The sequence below is a fragment of the Anomaloglossus baeobatrachus genome, chromosome 3, assembly GCF_048569485.1.
Source record: "Anomaloglossus baeobatrachus isolate aAnoBae1 chromosome 3, aAnoBae1.hap1, whole genome shotgun sequence".
NCBI lineage: Eukaryota > Metazoa > Chordata > Amphibia > Anura > Aromobatidae > Anomaloglossus > Anomaloglossus baeobatrachus.
Genome location: NC_134355.1, coordinates 566,804,417 through 566,822,909, shown reverse-complemented (window position 1 = coordinate 566,822,909; position 18,493 = coordinate 566,804,417). Strand labels below are relative to the sequence as shown.

At 46.8% G+C, this 18,493-nt stretch overlaps 1 protein-coding gene across 2 annotated transcripts in view; it reads left to right on the top strand.

Annotated features, from left to right (window-relative positions):
* LOC142296861 (glypican-5-like) overlaps positions 1–18,493 on the top strand; it is a 435,368-nt gene that overhangs the window by 49,819 nt on the left and 367,056 nt on the right. For both annotated transcript variants that reach the window (XM_075340927.1, XM_075340926.1), the window contains exon 2: positions 9,005–9,166. In XM_075340927.1, coding sequence (XP_075197042.1) covers positions 9,005–9,166 — 162 coding nt within the window. The remainder of the gene's footprint in view (positions 1–9,004; positions 9,167–18,493) is intronic.

Below are 18,493 nucleotides of genomic sequence, written 5' to 3'. Positions count from 1 at the left end.
CCCAAAAAATAAGAACGCTACGTGTTTTGGAAAATGGCGCAAAACGTGCGCCACTTTTATTGGACAAACTTGTGAATTTTTTTTAACCCCTTAGATACAAGTAAACCTATACATGTTTGGTGTCTACAAACTCGCACCGACCTCAGGTATCATACCCACACATCAGTTTTACCATATAGTGAACACCGTGAATAAAACATCCCAAAAACTATTGTGCCATCACACTTTTTTTGCAATTTTTCCACACTTGGAATTTTTTTGCTGCTTTCCAGTACACCATATGGTAAAACTTATGGTTTCATTTAAAAGTACAACTTGTCCCGCAAAAAACAAGCCCTCATATGGCAAGATTGACGGAAAAATAAAAAAGTTACGGCTCTCGGAAGAAGGGGAGCAAAAAACAAAAACGCAAAAACGGAAAGTGCCCCGGGGCTGAAGGGGTTAATGTGCGTTACACAGTGCTTGCATGGACATCTGTGATCTCACTATTATGAAGCATACGAGCCACCTCCACTGCTGTGTTTGTCACTCCAGAACTAATAGACCTTATGATAAGCCGACCTGTTGACTCGGATATTTTGCTTGGAATTCCACCTCTGAATGGATGGACGGACTTCATTTTGTATTTTTCCAACTGTTATGACACTCATATGATGCAGTTTGGCAATTTTCTTGGCCGAGAGACTACTATTGATGAGCTGAAAAATGCTGTTTCTCTTTTTTGGGAATCATCATGGCTGCTCCTCGAGTCGAACCAATGAACGTTCGCTTGAGAATCAACCTAATAAAACACTGAACTATTAGAGAATAAATCTGAAAATAAGGAGCGCTGATAGTGTAATACCAACAGATCAGTGAGGTAGATCGGGAAAAATACACTCACCTGCAATGGTTGTGACAGTCACAACCACTAATACGCATAAGATAATGGCGTCTGCTGCAGCCCCACGTGGATGTGCATACAAAATGGAGAGGAATTATGCAGATTCTTGTCATGTCACACAATTGTTTCCGGTTTGTACCTGGTGTTTGAAAAATCATTTTCTTCCTGTATGTGACAAATTACAACCTGATCTCACATTCCCTAATAGTTAATGCCGCGCATCAGCTGAAATGAAGATGTATAACGTTGATGATGATAATTCTTTCTTTTATTTCATAGGTGACCTATTGGGGCCGAGAAAATAATCGCTCATGGGTGCTGGGACATAGGTTAATATTGGTCCGAGTGGAATGTGATGTTTTATCGCATTCCACTCGGTCCGCTTTTCATGCCGTGTGGCTTAGGCCTAAATCACACAATTAGGCTGGATTCACATGATGGTATGGCATCCAATGCCAGTGCATCGGATATGATATGCTAATGACCATCCTGCAATCGGATCACAGCTGCGGAGGTGAGGGTGGGCACTGTGGAGGAGACTGAGGAATTCATCTCCCTATCTCCTCCATTGTCAGCTGATGCGATTATCGCACTGCACTTGGATATTATCTGAGTGCAGTCCAATGTTTCTCTCGCACCCATAGACTTGTACGAGTGTGGGTGACATGGGTTTCGCTGACAATCGCATCATGCTGCGACTTTTCTTTCATTCAGAATCTGGGTGAGAAAAAAGCTGACCATCTGCTCTCCCTCATTGAATAATATTGGTCCGAGTGCAATACGAGATTTTCTCACATTGCACTCGTCCGATTCATATGCTCGTGTGAGCGTGCCCTAAATCTGATAATCTTCCACAGTATATCCTTCTGTTGAATCACGCCATTATGATTTTGTTTTGTCAGTCATTGGAGGACACCGCTCTTGATCTTCCATGTGTCCTGCATGTCACAGACGCTGTCCCACCGGTGTCACTTTTCTGGCTCCAGTCTGAAAAAAAACACAAGTTGGTCCCAGACATTAGTGATGATTAGATGGAAATCTTAATTTCTACTTGAGAACAATGCTATTCCTTGATATTATCACCTACAAAGTAACATTCACATTATAGCATTCATTATATGATCATATAATGGCTCAAAAATCAAAATTACCTGCTAATTGTAAAGCAATATAGAAGACACCAGGACTGGTGGTCAGGACGGGCCATCCAGTGCACAGAATAACCTACCAAGTACATTCCACATACAATCCTATATTTAACAAACCCATTTCTAGACTGATCGCTCTATACATAGCCAGAATAATCCCTTTTGGGATGGGAAGGTCGAAAATAGTTATCTAAAGTATATCATGTGCTGTGGTCCTTTACAATGACGAGCATCTCTTATACAGAGTCCTCTGGCCAACTTTCCATTAGAATAGTTCGAATTGTTTCACAACTTCAATGACTATAAATGTTCACAGAAATAGTTGGCCCTTATTATTGGTCATTTATTATCTTATAATGATGTAATACCTTTTAGCATTTGCAGCTGTTTTCAGCTGTGCTGTAAATTGTCTATCAGCCTATTTTTCTTTTTTACCATCAAATAGTTAAAAGACTAGGTCATTCAGTATGTTCTGTACCTTAATAGAGGTCAGACAGTTCGTGATAAATCTGTATGAACAGAAAATAAAAAACTTAAAATTATACCAAATTACCTAAAGTGAAGCTGTCAGTTGATACAAGCTGCCCCCAATCTGTGGCTGCATTACCTTAGTCAGGTACATTTGACTCTGAAACGCTGTGGCCTTTCAGAGAGAAAGATACTTCAATAGCTGGCCTGGGACTGAGCCACACAGCAGATTAGTTGGCCAGGCGGGTCCTCAGTGACTTCTTCCCACCCGCTGCCCTGGATTCACAGGTCTCGGCCTACATGTGCTTATAGGCAGATACCGGTCAGTCCACGCACGCCAGTAGGTGGTGAGAAGCCACCAGAGACCTGCCTGTTCAACTAGTCTACAGCATGCCTGGTAGAGATGAGCCGACCAGTGGAAGTTCGGTTCAGTGGCTTTATCCGGACTTTAGATAAACTTTAGTTTGGGGCCCATATTGACCTGATCCCAAATGGAAGTCACTAATTTTGCAGTTCAGGTCTCCGCCCACATACAGCCAACCATAAACAGAACACGTCTGAGGGTGAGGTATTCCCGTTTTTTGTTTAGTACACACTACATATACCGCCCCGTGCTCGGCAGCCGAGCCGCTCGGATCCGGACCTTCAGTGGGTGGCTCGAGGGTCTCCGGACCCGGGGGTCCTACGGTCACGTCAATCAAAAAGGGGTTTGTGGTTTGGGGACGTAGGTGTACGGCCGGAGCCGTGTTAAGTTTGTGACGCCACCCACGGGATGTGGTGTAGGTGGACACCACCACTGCAGTTACGGGGCTCCCGGCGGAGATGTTGCGCAGCAAGTTGTTAACCCCTCCGTGGGCAGGGATGGTGGCCCCGGGACCCGTTGGGGGTGTTTGGCGGTGCAGGGAGATGGGCGGCCGGAGGGCACTGATTTACTCACTATTAGTAAACACACGAGTCTCTGGTAAACCAAGGTGATGGTGGTCGGTGCCCGCAGCCGGCTGCACTCTGGTCCCCCACCCGGTTGGTGGTCTCTGTCTTTCTCCTGCACCCATTTGTGATGGTGGACTACCTGCGCTTGCAACTTCAGGAGTCCGCTCCCGGCTTTTGGTTGCCTGAGGAGCCCTTTGCCCGCAGACGCTGGCCCGTGGGATCTCTGAGCCGTGGCGGTGGCTTTCTATCCCCCTCGTTGGGCTGTTGCCTTCAGTCGGGACTTTGGGTGGGACAGGACCTCTAGTCCTTGCCGCAATCAGTGAATTAGCTAGCCCCCAGTAGCTTCTGGACCTAGCTTCAGGGTCTGAGTACCCCCCTTTGTGCTCTGGTTTCCGAGTCGGTTCCCCGGGTCGGTACCGGCGGGCCACTACCCTGTCCCGATCCACCACGGTTCCACCAAGCCGTCTTCCCAGCTCCTGCAGATGGAGACCGCCATCTGCCTCCTAGCCAGCAGTACCAGGGCTTCTACCCTGGCACCGGTTCAGTTTGGGTCCTTCCTCTGCTGGAGCTGCACATAGCTCCAGCCCACACACCTCTCCACTTGACCTCTAGACTTGAACTTTAGAACAGAACTAAACTTTCCCGCCCCAGGCTGTCTGAGACTCCTCGGTGGTCATCTTCCAACCGCCTGGTTCCGCCCCCTGGTGTGTCCATCAAGCACTGAGGGAGGTGACTAGGGTTTTATGTGTTTGGCTGCTGTCACCTATTAGGGAACGGTGTAGGGCGGGGCCCTATCTGTGACTACCTAGCCCGGCCGTGGCGTCACATACATCTCCGGTTATGCTCTTGGTAAACCCAGTGCGAGCTGATCAAACACTGCAAGTGGCTCGAACTGGGCTAAGCACATAGTGTACCAGAGCACAGCGATGGTGTTCATACGTAAAGCACCTGAACTCTGAACCCGAACTTTGTTTCTTTGGGTAAAGTCTGTGTTTGGTATGAACAACACTATACCTTAGGTTCACTCATCTCTGATGCCTGGCTGAGGTCATTCAGCCAGTGCCAGATACATGCTGCCTACAGATTGGGTAGCATGTTTCACCTGACAGGTTCACTTTAAAGGGAATCTGTCACCAGGTTTTTGCCATCTAATCTGAGAGAATCATGATGTATAGACAGAGATTCTGATTCCAGCAATGTGTCACCTACTAGGCTGCTTGCTGTAGTTTTGATAAAATCCACTGTCTTATCAGGAGCAGATTATCACTAGAGGACTAGTAAACCTGCTGCCATATAAATTCATGAGCTCTGTGTAACCCCACCCCCACCACTGAGTGACATCTTTCTGCCTATGCACTGTACACAGAAATCTGCCGATCAGTTGTTATTTTACTGGAAGCAGTAGTACAGCATACTGCACTATTAACCTGCAAATATGACATAATCTGCAACGAAAACCCCCAATGCAGAAGAGAATGGAGTCTAAGCTCCGGTGATCAGATATTATGACTGGTGAAAGCGATGGCTAGTCAGACATTTGCTTTTGAGACAAGTACTACTATATACTGGCTTCCGACCACATCATTCCACTGAAACTGTCCTAACTAAAGTTACCAATGACCTACTAACCACCAAAGCCAAGGAACAATACTCTGTCCTCCTCCTCCTGGACCTGTCCTCTGCTTTTAACAAAGTGAACCATTCCCTTCTACTACAGATTCTCTCATCTCTGGGCATCACAAACTTGGCCCTGTCTTGCATCTCCTCATATCTAACCAACTGAACTTTCAGCGTCTCCGACTCTCCCACCACTTCTTCATGTCGCCTCCTATCTGTCGGTGTCTCCCAAGGTTCAGTTCTTGGACCACTGCTGATCTCCATCAATACCTTTGGCCTGGGACAGCTCACAGAGTCCCATGGCTTTCAGTATCGCCTCTATGCTGTTGATTCGCATATCTATCTCTCTGGACCTGAAATCCCGTCTTTACTAACCAGAATTACACAATGTCTGTCTGTTATTTCATCCTTTTTCTCTGCTTGATTTCTAAAACTGAACATGGACAAAACAGAATTCATCATCTTTCCTTCTCCTCACTCAACCCCCCCAACTGACTTACCCATCAAAGTCAATGGCTGTTCACTCTTCCCAGTCCCATGTGCTTGCTGCCTGGGGGTAACTCTAGATTCTGCTCTCTTCTTCAAGCCACACATCCAAACCCTCTTCACCTCCTGCGCCTTCAACTCAAAAATATTTCCTGGATTCATACATTCTCTTTCCCAAGAAGCTGTAAAAAGCATTCCCTTATTATCTCCCACCTAGACTATTGCAACCCCCTGCTCTGTGGCCTCCCTTTTAACAGTCTTGCTGCTTTACAATCTATTCTAAACTATGTTGTCCGACTAATCCGACTAATCCACCTGTCCCCCCGCTCCTCCCGACCTCTCCTCTCTGACTTCACATTGCCCAACGACTCCAGTTCAAAATCCCAACTATGACATACAAAGCCATCTACAAACTGTCTCCCCCACACATCTGTGATCTAGTCTCCTGGTACTCTCCTGCACGTAATCTCTGATCCTCACAAGATCTCCTTCTCTACTCCACTCTTATCTCCTCCTCCTGCAATCGCATCCAAGATTTCTCCTGTGTATCCCCCATATTCTGGAACGCTCTGGCTCTGCCACTACATGTCAGACTCTTGCCCAGCTTGAAAAGCTTGAAAAGAAACCTGAAGACCCACCTCTTCTAATAAGCCTACAACCTGTAGTAAGCTTCAGTCCTCTATAGCGCCACACGACCATCTCCACCCTCACCCACTGAAACTTCACCCATCCCCTGTAGACTGTGAGTAAACTATCCTCCTGTACCAGTCTGTGCCTTTGTTTATGATTATTGTACTTGTCCCTATTATGTGTACCCCTTTTCACATGTAAAATGTGACGCCCTGGACTAGTCAGGTCGTCCCAGGTAGTCACACACACACACCACCCCCTCCCCGAGTAGGTGACAGCAGCCAACCAAGAAACCCTTGTCACCACCCTCCAGGTTTGATGTCCACACCAGGGGGGCGGAGTCAGGTGACAAAGACACAAGTTCTAGAGTAGTCTAGAGAATAGCCTTGACAGTGAAGGAGGGAGGACGAGTTCAAGGGCAGACCTGTGACCAGGCCTGCCAACAGTCTACTCAGGTGGCTGGGTCAGAGCCCAGTCACCTTTGGCAAGGATGCAGACGGTGGTGGCCGCCAGCAGGAGCTGGGATTACAGCCGGTGGAACCGTAGGGACCGGGGTTGGGCGGTGGCCTGCCGGAACCGAACCGGGGAACCGATTGGAAACCGAAGCACCAGGAGGGGTACTCAGACCTAGTACAAAGCCCCGAACTGAGTCAAATCAACTGATTGAGGACCGGACTTAAAGGGAACCTGTCATCAGAAATTTCGCCTAAAACCTAACAGATTCCCCCTCTGCAGCTCCTGGGCTGCATTCTATAAAGGTCCCTGTTATGATTGTGCCCACTTTCTGACCGAAAAAAAGTGTTTATAAAGTTGTACCTTTTTGGCTTCTGATTCTGTAAATCCGTCACGGGGCGGGCTGCCTGATGGCCGTTATTCTGCCCCCTGGTTCTGTATGCCGCCCCCATCGCTGATTTCAATACTTCTGGACGCCGCCCACTGCTCCAGCCATCCCCGCGCATGCCCAGTGCTCATCTCTCGGGGATGAGCACTGTGCCCAGCGTCACCGCTGGTGACGTGCACGCAGGGTTAAGATTATGGGCGGTGCTGTGATGTTTATTCCTAAGCAACCGCCCATAATCGCGGGGCCGCGCTTTTCCCCTCGGCCTGCTTCGTTCTGCGTCTCCTCCTGATCGGTGTTACTGCTCCGCGCTCCTCCCATCTATTTCCTGCCTCGGGGCAAGATGGGAAGGAGGTGACGTGGGGGTCAGCAGCAGCGCGCTTGCGCAGAACGAAGCAGGCCGAGGGGAAAAGCGCGGCCCCGCGATTATGGGCGGTTGCTTAGGAATAAACATCACAGCACCGCCCATAATCTTAACCCTGCGTGCACGTCACCAGCGGTGACGCTGGGCACAGTGCTCATCCCCGAGAGATGAGCACTGGGCATGCGCGGGGATGGCTGGAGCAGTGGGCGGCGTCCAGAAGTATTGAAATCAGCGATGGGGGCGGCATACAGAACCAGGGGGCAGAATAACGGCCATCAGGCAGCCCGCCCCCGTGACGGATTTACAGAATCAGAAGCCAAAAAGGTACAACTTTATAAACACTTTTTTTCGGTCAGAAAGTGGGCACAATCATAACAGGGACCTTTATAGAATGCAGCCCAGGAGCTGCAGAGGGGGAATCTGTTAGGTTTTAGGCGAAATTTCTGATGACAGGTTCCCTTTAAGGACCTATCCCACACAAGACCCATTAGAAGACAACAGCCCAACCATACAGGGTAAAGCCACCGCCAAGGCATAGAGACCCAAAGGGCCAGCGTCTGCGGGTAAACAGGGCTCTTCCGACAACCAGCAAGTCGGGAAGCGGACTACCGTTGCTTAGGCATAGGAGTCAAACGTTCATATAAAAGGTGCAGGAGAAAGGCGGAAACCACCAACCCGTTCAGGGAGAAGCTGCAGCCGGCTGCGGGCCCCGTTCATCATCCCGTTTGGTTTACCAGAGACTCCAGTGTATTGTGTCATAGTGAGTACACCAGTGCCTTCGGGCCGCACACCGCGCCGCACCGCTTCAGCATACGCCCGCACCCGCTCCCACGCCTCAGCACCTCCCTCGGGCCCCCGGGACCATCACTCCCCTACCCACGGAGGAGTCAACACCAAGCTGCGCAGCACCGTCCCCGGGAGGCCTAGTTAACCGTCAGCGGTGGTTTACATCTATTCACCACAACCCGTGGGTGGCGTCACAAACTTATGTCCCAAACCAAACCACCGCGGCCCCGGCCGTGGAACTTCCCCGTCAATTCCCTGCGTGTAGCGCCAACCCCCTTGCAAAGCGACGTGACCCCTGGGTCCGTGAGAGGCTCGAGCCACCACCCATCATACGAGCACGGATCCGAGCTGCTCGGCGGTCGCAGCCGAGCCCGCGGGGCGGTACAAAAGCGCCATGGAATAAATAGTGCTATAATAATAAATAATAATAATAATAATACCATGTTTAAATGAATGGTCAAACATGTATTGCACAGACTGGAGAGGTCTTTTTAGGGCGGGAATGCACTTTCTTACACAGAAGGGTCCTGAGCAGGCTCTATATGTCCTGCTGTAAATGGTTTCGTGCTCATGGCTTTCAGTCCATGGCTCAATATAGTGGCCTGCATGTTTGCTGAAGCCTAAAGAGGACTACGGTTTTATCTTGTGACTACAAGAATCAAGGATCTAAAAATTGCAGATTACTCGTCTAGTTATCGTTCCAAATGTCTTTACAAAACATTTTGTGTTAAGAGATTAAAGGAAATTTTAAAAGACACTCATTTTAACACGTGTCTTGTCTTGGTGATGAGCTTTGGATGACTAGCAGAATTATTTGTGATTCTGGTTTCTTTTGTTCTTCTTGTATCTGACAGAGTCCGACCTCCAGATCTGTGAACCGAAGGCCCCAACATGTTGCACCAGGAAGATGGAGGAAAGTTACCAGGCTTTAGTGAGGAGGATGCTGGCTCATAACATTGAAGCCTTGACCTTTGAGCTCAAATTTATGATTCTTGCACATACGTCTGCTATCCAAGGTGAGAGCTTAGCACCAAATAACATCATTCTGAAGCATTTACTTAACCATGATATTCCAGACTTGAGTGCTTCTTTCCTTTTATATGAGCAGTATGCTATGCATATGGTTTTAGAACATTCCTGTATCTAATTTAAAGGAAATAGGTCATTTTTTGATGACACTTTGTTTCGATAATGTTTTTGTTTTTAATTTAGTCATTTATTTATTTTTTAGCAATGTTTTCATTTTCTTAGCATTCTTGATGTTTTCTCAGTGGAACCTATTTAGACTCTAATTACCTGTTATTTCAGGAAACTCACATGTACATTAGCAGCAAAAGACTGCTTTAACACTAGAACTACTGGACTCGTGACACCTATATAGAAATACATAGTGCAAAGTAGTCAAAATGACTACCTCAGTAGTTCTAGTGTTAACACTAGAAGTCCCAGAGAGGGGTCATTTAACATTTCTACCATTGAAACCCTATGGAGCTCGAAATTCCTGGGACTTCTAGTGTCAAAGCATCTAATGAGTATGAGCAGAACTCATTGTGAAGTGAAGGGAGCTCCTATTGTGATTTGTGTATTCTGTGTTATCAGCTGTGTACAGAGTTGTCACCTGTCATTGTAATCCTGCCTCTGATGATAAGGAGAATGCTGCAAACTCTTCCTTAAAGGACAGAAAGTATGATTCTACAAAATTCTCAGTGCCAGTGTAAAAACTTCAACACCAGTAATTTTATTTATTTATTTTTTTTTTATAAAATTCATGGTAAGTGACCCATTCCCTTTAAAACAAATCTGTCATCAATTTTCACAATACAAACCGCATACTTTGTTAAATGGCCCCTGACGAAGCCTGAAATTGAATTAACCATGAAGTTCGACCTGACTCTTGTCATTTGCAGATAAGACACAGGAATTATAAAGATTTTTTTTACTTTTTTTACACTTTTGTTTATGCTATGTATTTAAACTTATTTATATTTGGGACAAATAAGCATTATACATGTGCTGTGGCTGCTGATAAGGATTCTTTAATTCCTCTATTGAGATCCATTATTTTTTTATTTTAGTTATGTCCCATAATAAAAGTTTTAATAATATATGAAATATAAAAACTTCTAGCTGTCAAAGTGTAACATTTTCTGATAGAAAGCAAAATGTGTTTTGGAGATAGCATATACCGTAATGATTGTTACCTACTAGAATATATCTAATATGTAACCTGACTGTATGTGTGTGTGTGTGTATGTATGTGTGTGTGTGTGTATGTATGCCCACTAAAGGAATCCGCACCGTCGCATTTACAATCGCACAATTTTGCACAGACGCCTCATTTGACTCAGGGAACGTCAGACTATGTTTTAAGAGGAAGATTTAACACCGCTCTTTACAGTTATTTGCCAAACATTTACATTAAAGTCAATGGATCTGGAAACTGATCTGTTATTATAGACTCCTATTATGGACAGAGAAAAAGACACACAGAAAGAGACACACAGAAATAGAAATACATAGAGACACACACAGAAATAGAAACACACAGAAAGAGACACACACAGAAAGAGACACACACACAAAGAGACACAGAAAGAGACACTTACAGCTCTACTTCTATTTTGCAACAGGGCATTAATAGGAGCTGTGATTGGTTGCCATAGGCAACAAAGGACATTCTTAGTGTAAGAAGCTTATGTGTCAGTTAATATGATTTTGGTGGAGAGACTGATAGAAATAGAGACAGAGACAGACAGTGAGAGAGGCAGACGGGAGAGACAGAGAGAGAAAGAGATGGATAGAGAGACAGACAGAGACAAAGAGTGAGAGGCAGAGACAGACAGAGAGAGAGCGTGGAAGAGAGACAGAGAGACACTTACTATCCCGGGCAACACTGGGTTCTACAGCTTGTATTCTATAAATACATATGTCTGGGTAGAAAAATACCTGTCCATAAGCCATACTCAGGCACATGGAAATCAGAGAGGTATTCCTCAAACTAAGGTCCCCATACACATAAATTAAAAATTATGTTAAGGGTATAAACTGATCATCAATTCTGTATGGTGGCCTCCCCACATGGAGCGGATTGTCGGCAAATATCTTCCTTTTCCTTTAATCTATTGGGCTCAGGCGAGCTAGCATCCAGCTGGTGACTTTCTAAGTTATATGGGTTAGAGAAACGTGTAGCCGCTTGAATTACATCCATCATTTTATTTTACCCCTTCGGTGTATATATTTACAGTGCCTACAAGTAGTATTCAACCCCCTGCAGATTTAGCAGGTTTACACATTCGGAATTAACTTGGCATTGTGACATTTGGACTGTAGATCAGCCTGGAAGTGTGAAATGCACTGCAGCAAAAAAGAATGTTATTTCTTTTTTTTATTTTTTTTTAAATTGTGAAAAGTTTATTCAGAGGGTCATTTATTATTCAACCCCTCAAACCACCAGAATTCTGTTTGGTTCCCCTAAAGTATTAAGAAGTATTTCAGGCACAAAGAACAATGAGCTTCAGATGTTTGGATTAATTATCTCTTTTTCCAGCCTTTTCTGACTAATTAAGACCCTCCCCAAACTTGTGAACAGCACTCATACTTGGTCAACATGGGAAAGACAAAGGAGCATTCCAAGGCCATCAGAGACAAGATCGTGGAGCGTCACAAGGCTGGCAAGGGGTACAAAACCCTTTCCAAGGAGTTGGGCCTACCTGTCTCCACTGTTGGGAGCATCATCCGGAAGTGGAAGGCTTATGGAACTACTGTTAGCCTTCCACGGCCTGGACAGCCTTTGAAAGTTTCCACCCGTGCCGAGGCCAGGCTTGTCCGAAGAGTCAAGGCTAACCCAAGGACAACAAGGAAGGAGCTCCGGGAAGATCTCATGGCAGTGGGGACATTGGTTTCAGTCAATACCATAAGTAACGTACTCCACCGCAATGGTCTCCGTTCCAGACGAGCCCATAAGGTACCTTTACTTTCAAAGCGTCATGTCAAGGCTCCTCTACAGTTTGCTCATGATCACTTGGAGGACTCTGAGACAGACTGGTTCAAGGTTCTCTGGTCTGATGAGACCAAGATCGAGATCTTTGGTGCCAACCACACACGTGACGTTTGGAGACTGGATGGCACTGCATACGACCCTAAGAATACCACCCCTACAGTCAAGCATGGTGGTGGCAGCATCATGCTGTGGGGCTGTTTCTCAGCCAAGGGGCCTGGCCATCTGGTCCGCATCCATGGGAAGATGGATAGCACGGCCTACCTGGAGATTTTGGCCAAGAACCTCCGCTCCTCCATCAAGGATCTTAAGATGGGTCGTCATTTCATCTTCCAACAAGACAACGACCCAAAGCACACAGCCAAGAAAACCAAGGCCTGGTTCAAGAGGGAAAAAATCAAAGTGTTGCAGTGGCCTAGTCAGTCTCCTGACCTTAACCCAATTGAAAACTTGTGGAAGGAGCTCAAGATTAAAGTCCACATGAGACACCCAAAGAACCTAGATAACTTGGAGAAGATCTGCATGGAGGAGTGGGCCAAGATAACTCCAGAGACCTGTGCCGGCCTGATCAGGTCTTATAAAAGACGATTATTAGCTGTAATTGCAAACAAGGGTTATTCCACAAAATATTAAACCTAGGGGTTGAATAATAATTGACCCACACTTTTATGTTGAAAATTTATTAAAATTTAACTGAGCAACAAAGCTTGTTGGTTTGTAAGATTTATGCATCTGTTATTAAATCCTGCTCTTGTTTGAAGTTTGCAGGCTCTAACTTATTTGCATCTTATCAAACCTGCTAAATCTGCAGGGGGTTGAAGACTACTTGTAGGCACTGTACCTTAGAAACCTGTTTGTTATTTTGATTTTAGTCTAGTAAGTTTGCAATAAAGCCTGTAATTTTTGTCCAACCACTTGGAAGCCGGATTCTCTTTTCGGGAGCTCCTCACTAGCTCTCAGATTGGAATGAGATAAACATTTCACTAGACTTCACCTTCAGTAGAGGAGGTCCTAAGTGGCTGCTGGTCCCAACACCAACTCCTCTACCGGCCACTCTGGCATCTACTGTCATAGATTGAATTCATTCCCAGTCAAGTAGCACAGATAAAATGTCATCCAAAGGTTTATCTATCGTCTTGAAAACCTCTCTGATTTTCGTCCTAATATAGAGCAGGCATACAGTATCTGGTTTTGTTTTTACCAAACAGGAAACTGATCTTTGACTTAGTGAAATTCCGTGGTTTTCTGTTTCTTTAAAATTGATGGCCTATCCAATTGCACTCCCTCTGATCTGCGGTTAGAGTGGCCTTCAGCTCTTCCCTTTTATTGTCTGTACTGCTCCATGTAGCTCTGTAGTTTTTTCTAGTAAAGCTCAGTCTCAGGTATAGTCACTAGTATGGAATTGTGCCATGGAAATAACGGCAGGGTATTGCATTCACTGGCGGTTTGACCCTTCTCTGAAAATCTTGGCCGTAACTAGAAATGCCATAGCTTTTGGTAGGAGTTGCCTGTGGGCCACGTTTGGTCTGTTTTATTCTCTCAGTGGTTGTCCCAGGTGTCTGACAGCTGTGCGCTTCACTTTCCTTCATAGAAATAACATGTATATATCACTTGTGCTGAGCAATGATGAGAGGACGTTCAGTTGAAAGTTATTACTCTCACTCCCTCCACTAATATGTGTTATTTCTATGAAGGAGAAAGGCTGAGTGATTTTCAGACACCTGTAAGTGGTCTACATTTTCCGTTATATTAACTTGTATTCAATCTCAGATTACCAGAAATGTTCGGATCCTTTTATAATCTGGATATCTCTATAATCTCCAATCAATTTCCCCAAATCTTCATACACAGACATCCCTCTTTTGCACAGCTAGCTTTGTTAGTTTTAGGCAGACCAACCCTACTATCTTTTCTCTCTCCAGATACTCCACCACCTTCTCACAGGGATTTTTTTTTTCTAATTTTGCAAGCATAAGTAGAGCAGCCGGACTCTACTTTTAGGTTTTTCTTGTGATGTCAGTTCTTAGCTTAGAATCATAACATCATAGAATGGTAGAGTTGGAAGGGACCTCAAGGGCCATCGGGTCCAACCCCTTGGGACTGCAGGTTTTCCTAAATCATCCCAGCTATATGTTTATCCAGTTTCCAGGTGAAGATTTCCATTGATGGAGAGCTCACCACCTCCCGTGGTAGCCTGTTCCGCTCTCTGACTGCTCTCACTGTCAGAAAGTTTTTCCTAATAGAATCATAGAATGGTAGAATTGGAAGGGACCTTAAGGGCCATCGAAAATCAAGTCTACAAGCAAACAAGCCGCTAGAACTATTAAACAGGCCACTTACTTTTTTTGAGATGAGCAAAAATCATAGAAGGGTGTTGAACCCAGAATCCCTGGCTTATGAGGCCAGTGCCTTTTCTATTAGGCCACTGGTGCTTCACAAGCTTATACCTGTGCTTTAGGCCCATGAGTGATTATAATGTTTTTTTCTGATGAGACACGTACAGTATAGGCAGTTGGAGTCTACGTTTAGGTTTTTCTTGTGATGTCAGGTCTTAAGGTACAGTCACACTAAGCGACGCTCCAGCGATCCCACCATCAACCTGACCTGGCAGGGATCGCTGGAGCTTTGCTACACGGGTTGCTGGTGAGCTGTCACACAGGCAGATCTCACCAGCAACCAGTGACCAGCCCCCAGCCTGCAGCGACGCATGGAAGTGATGCTGCGCTTGGTAACTAAGGTAAATATCGGGTAACCAACCCGATATTTACCTTGGTTACCCGCGCACACCGCTTAGCGCTGGCTCCCTGCACTCATAGCCAGAGTACACATCGGGTTAATTACCCGATGTGTAGTCTGGCTATGTGTGCAGGGAGCAGGGAGCCGGCACTGACAGCGTGAGAGCGGTGGACGCTGGTAACGAAGGTAAATATCGGGTAACCAAGGAAAGGGCTTCTTGGTTACCCGATGTTTACAGTGGTTACCAGCGTCCACAGAAGCCGGCTCCCTGCTCACTGCACATTTAGTTGTTGCTCTGTCGCTGTCACACACAGTGATGTGCGCTTCACAGCGGGAGAGCAACAAATAAAAAATGGTCCAGGACATTCAGCAACAACCAACGACCTCACAGCAGGGGCCAGGTTGTTGCTGGATGTCACACTCAGCAACATCGCTAGCAAGTTGTGCCTCAGCAGCGATGTTGCTAGCGATGTTGCTTAGTGTGACCGTACCTTTAGCGTATACCTGTGCTTTAGGCCCACAAGTGATTATATTGTTTTTTTCTGATGAGACACGTATGGTATAGGCGGTGGTCAGAGTCTCTGTGATTATTGGCATTAGTAGGTCTCCAGGCATCGGAACCTAATGCTGCTCTATCTCTGGTCCTGACTAGTAGTGGAGGTGCTTTCCAGTAAAAGAAAACCTTAATTTACAACTATGGCATCAATTCAGACATTTGTTTTCATTACTTAGTAGTCCCAACAAAAAGACCAGAATTTTTGGAACATTGCATGTCAACAAGGGCTTGAATTGTTTCCCCCCGCTTGTCTGACTCAGTACAATCTACGGTACTTAGAAGTGTAGGAGTCTCCCTGTTAGGAAGCTATTCACAATATTAACTGAAAATTGCATTGTGATTTTGGCATGTGTAAACTAGAAAACACTTATCACAGCAGTTAGATTGCACTAAATAAAACAGGCTTGTTAAAGTACCGTACTTTTAGCTTGAGTTATAATATTTCCATTTCGGTGTCTTGGATGGTTTATTTTGCTGCAGTGACATAGTTATATAAGGGGCGCAGTGATCACGGTCAATCTGGGAACCTGTGGGGTACTTGTTCACAGTCATCGAAATACATGGAGTGTAGAGGGCATTATTACAGATTTTGCACTGGAAGCTGCCAATAAAGATGCCCATACACCTTGAATGACAGTTACCGAGGCACTCTTTTATCGCACAGCTCAGCTACAGTTTCTCTTCTGACTTCTCACATGTATGTGTTGTACGTGTGGCCTGGACTAGCATGCATTTAGAATGGAGAGCGAGCCACTGACAGACACCTATGACAGCAGCTTATCTCCTGGGAAAAAAAAGATGAAGTAAGTCAACATGCCCGATCCTTCTGTTCCACTACATGATCTGTTAGGGGAGAGTTTTGAGACCCCTTATTTATTTAAAGAGCAACTTTCACCAAAGTTTGCCTTATATACTGTACATTCGTGTATGTTTCCCCCAAAAATAAGACCTACCTTGAAAATAAGGCATAGCAGGATTTTTTTGGATTATGCTTATAATATAAACCCTACTCCAAAAATAAGCCCTAGTTGCATACCATACTATAATACTGTCCTGAAATAGGGCTTGGACAGCCCTTTTGCAATATGTAACTTTTATTGGTTTACATTGCACTGTTATGTTGCTGTAAGTCCCAGAAGTTTATAGTCACATGCTAGCTAGTCAATGGAAAATGAATATTCACCCCTTACCCTGCCCACTCTTCTGCTCTAATGTCAGTGATTGGAACGTCTGTTAGGGTACTTTCACATTTGCGTTCAGCGGAGTCTGTCACTATGGAGAATAGCGCAGTCTGTTAACACACTGCGCTATTCTCCATAGACTTGTATGGACAACGCACTGTAACGCAAGTGTGGCGCCCTGGACTAGCCAGGTCGTCACAGGTAACACACACACACCCCCACCCCCCCAGACAGTTACATTAGCCAGACACAAAACCCTTGTTGCCTGCCTCCAGGGTCTGATGTCCACACCAGGTGGGGCGGAGCCAGGCGGTTGGCCTCACCCACCGAGGAGTTCACAGGCCTGGAGGTGGGAAGAGAGGGAGTGTAGTTTAGGAGGTTGAAGTGAGAGGAGTAAAGTGGAGAGTGTCTGGGTTTGTGGCCCAGGCACTGACAGCAAGGTTGGCAGACGGTGGTGGCCGTCTGCAGGAGTGGTGGATCAACGCGGAACTGTAGGACCGGGGTCGGGCGGTGGCCCGCCGGTACCGACCGGGGAGCGAAGTGAAGCTAGCACATACAGGCAGGGCCATCGGACCCCGACCAGGCTTGGAGCCGCCGACAAAAGTGAAATCCGAGTGTGACCGGAACCCCAGGGGTTTCCTAACAACCAAAGACCCGTTAGAAGGCAACCGCCTGCACCGTGAGGGTATACAGTCACCGCCACAGGCTAGAGACCCAAGAGCCAGCGCCTGCGGGCAAAACGGGCTCCTCCGGCATCCATACACCGGGGAGCGGACTACCGTTGGGAACCCATCGTAGTCAAGACAGTACACAAAGGTGCAGGGAAAGACAGCCGCCATCACCTGTCCGGGGAGAGACACTGCAGTTGGCTGCGGGACCCGTCCATCCAGCCGTTTGGTTTACCGGAGACTTTGTGCATCAATTGCTGAGTGAGTACACCCGTGCCATCCGGCACCGCGCCGCGCTGTCCCTGCAACCCTGCACCTCACCGACCCTGCCTCCCCGTCACACCACCGGGCCCCGGGACCACCAACCCCTACCCACGGAGGGGGAAAACGACATCCCAGCCCTACCATCGCTCCCGGGATCCCCGTCACCAGCAGCGGTGGTGCCCATCTTCACCAACCTGTGGGTGGCGTCACGGACTAAATCCCCAAACCAAACCACCCCCTTTTCACTCACGGGCGAGGAGCGCCGCTAGAGTCCCCGGATCCGGCCCACCGCTCGAGCCACCGAGCAGCAGCAGCAGCAGCGCCGGACCCGAGCATTAGCGAGCGCAGCGCCCCGCCGCCCGCGACACAAGTGTCAGCGTTTCATCCACTGGACGACGCAGCGTCGTTATTTTGACGCTGCGTCGGGTGGAAGAAACGCAGCATGTAGCGTTATTTTGAGCAGCGCAATCCGTAGGACTTCACTGCGCATGCTCTCTTTTTTTTTTTTTTTTTTTTTTAAATCACAAATTTATTTTGTCTGTTGGTGGCCGAACATTCAGCTGAGCGCCCGGCAGCCGGCATATGAAAGCGCTCAGCTGAGCGCCCGCCCGCCGGCATGCCCAGCTGCCGGCATGTCAGAGCGCTCAGCTGAGCGACTGGCCGCCGGCTATTGAGAGCGCTCAGCTGATCGTTCACAATAGTCTGCTGCCGGTAAAACTGTAAAAAAAAAAAGCTTTCTGTTGTTTTGTACGATCCGTAGCATCCGTTGTGCCACTATATGCAATGCATCCGTTGCATCCGACACACAACGCAATGCTACGGAACCCGTCCAACGCAAGTGTGAAAGTAGCCTTAGTGGCAAATGAATATTCCCCCACCTTCCCCCATCCATATTCCCGCCCCCTCTTGTGACAGCATCAGTGATTCAGTCTACTACTACT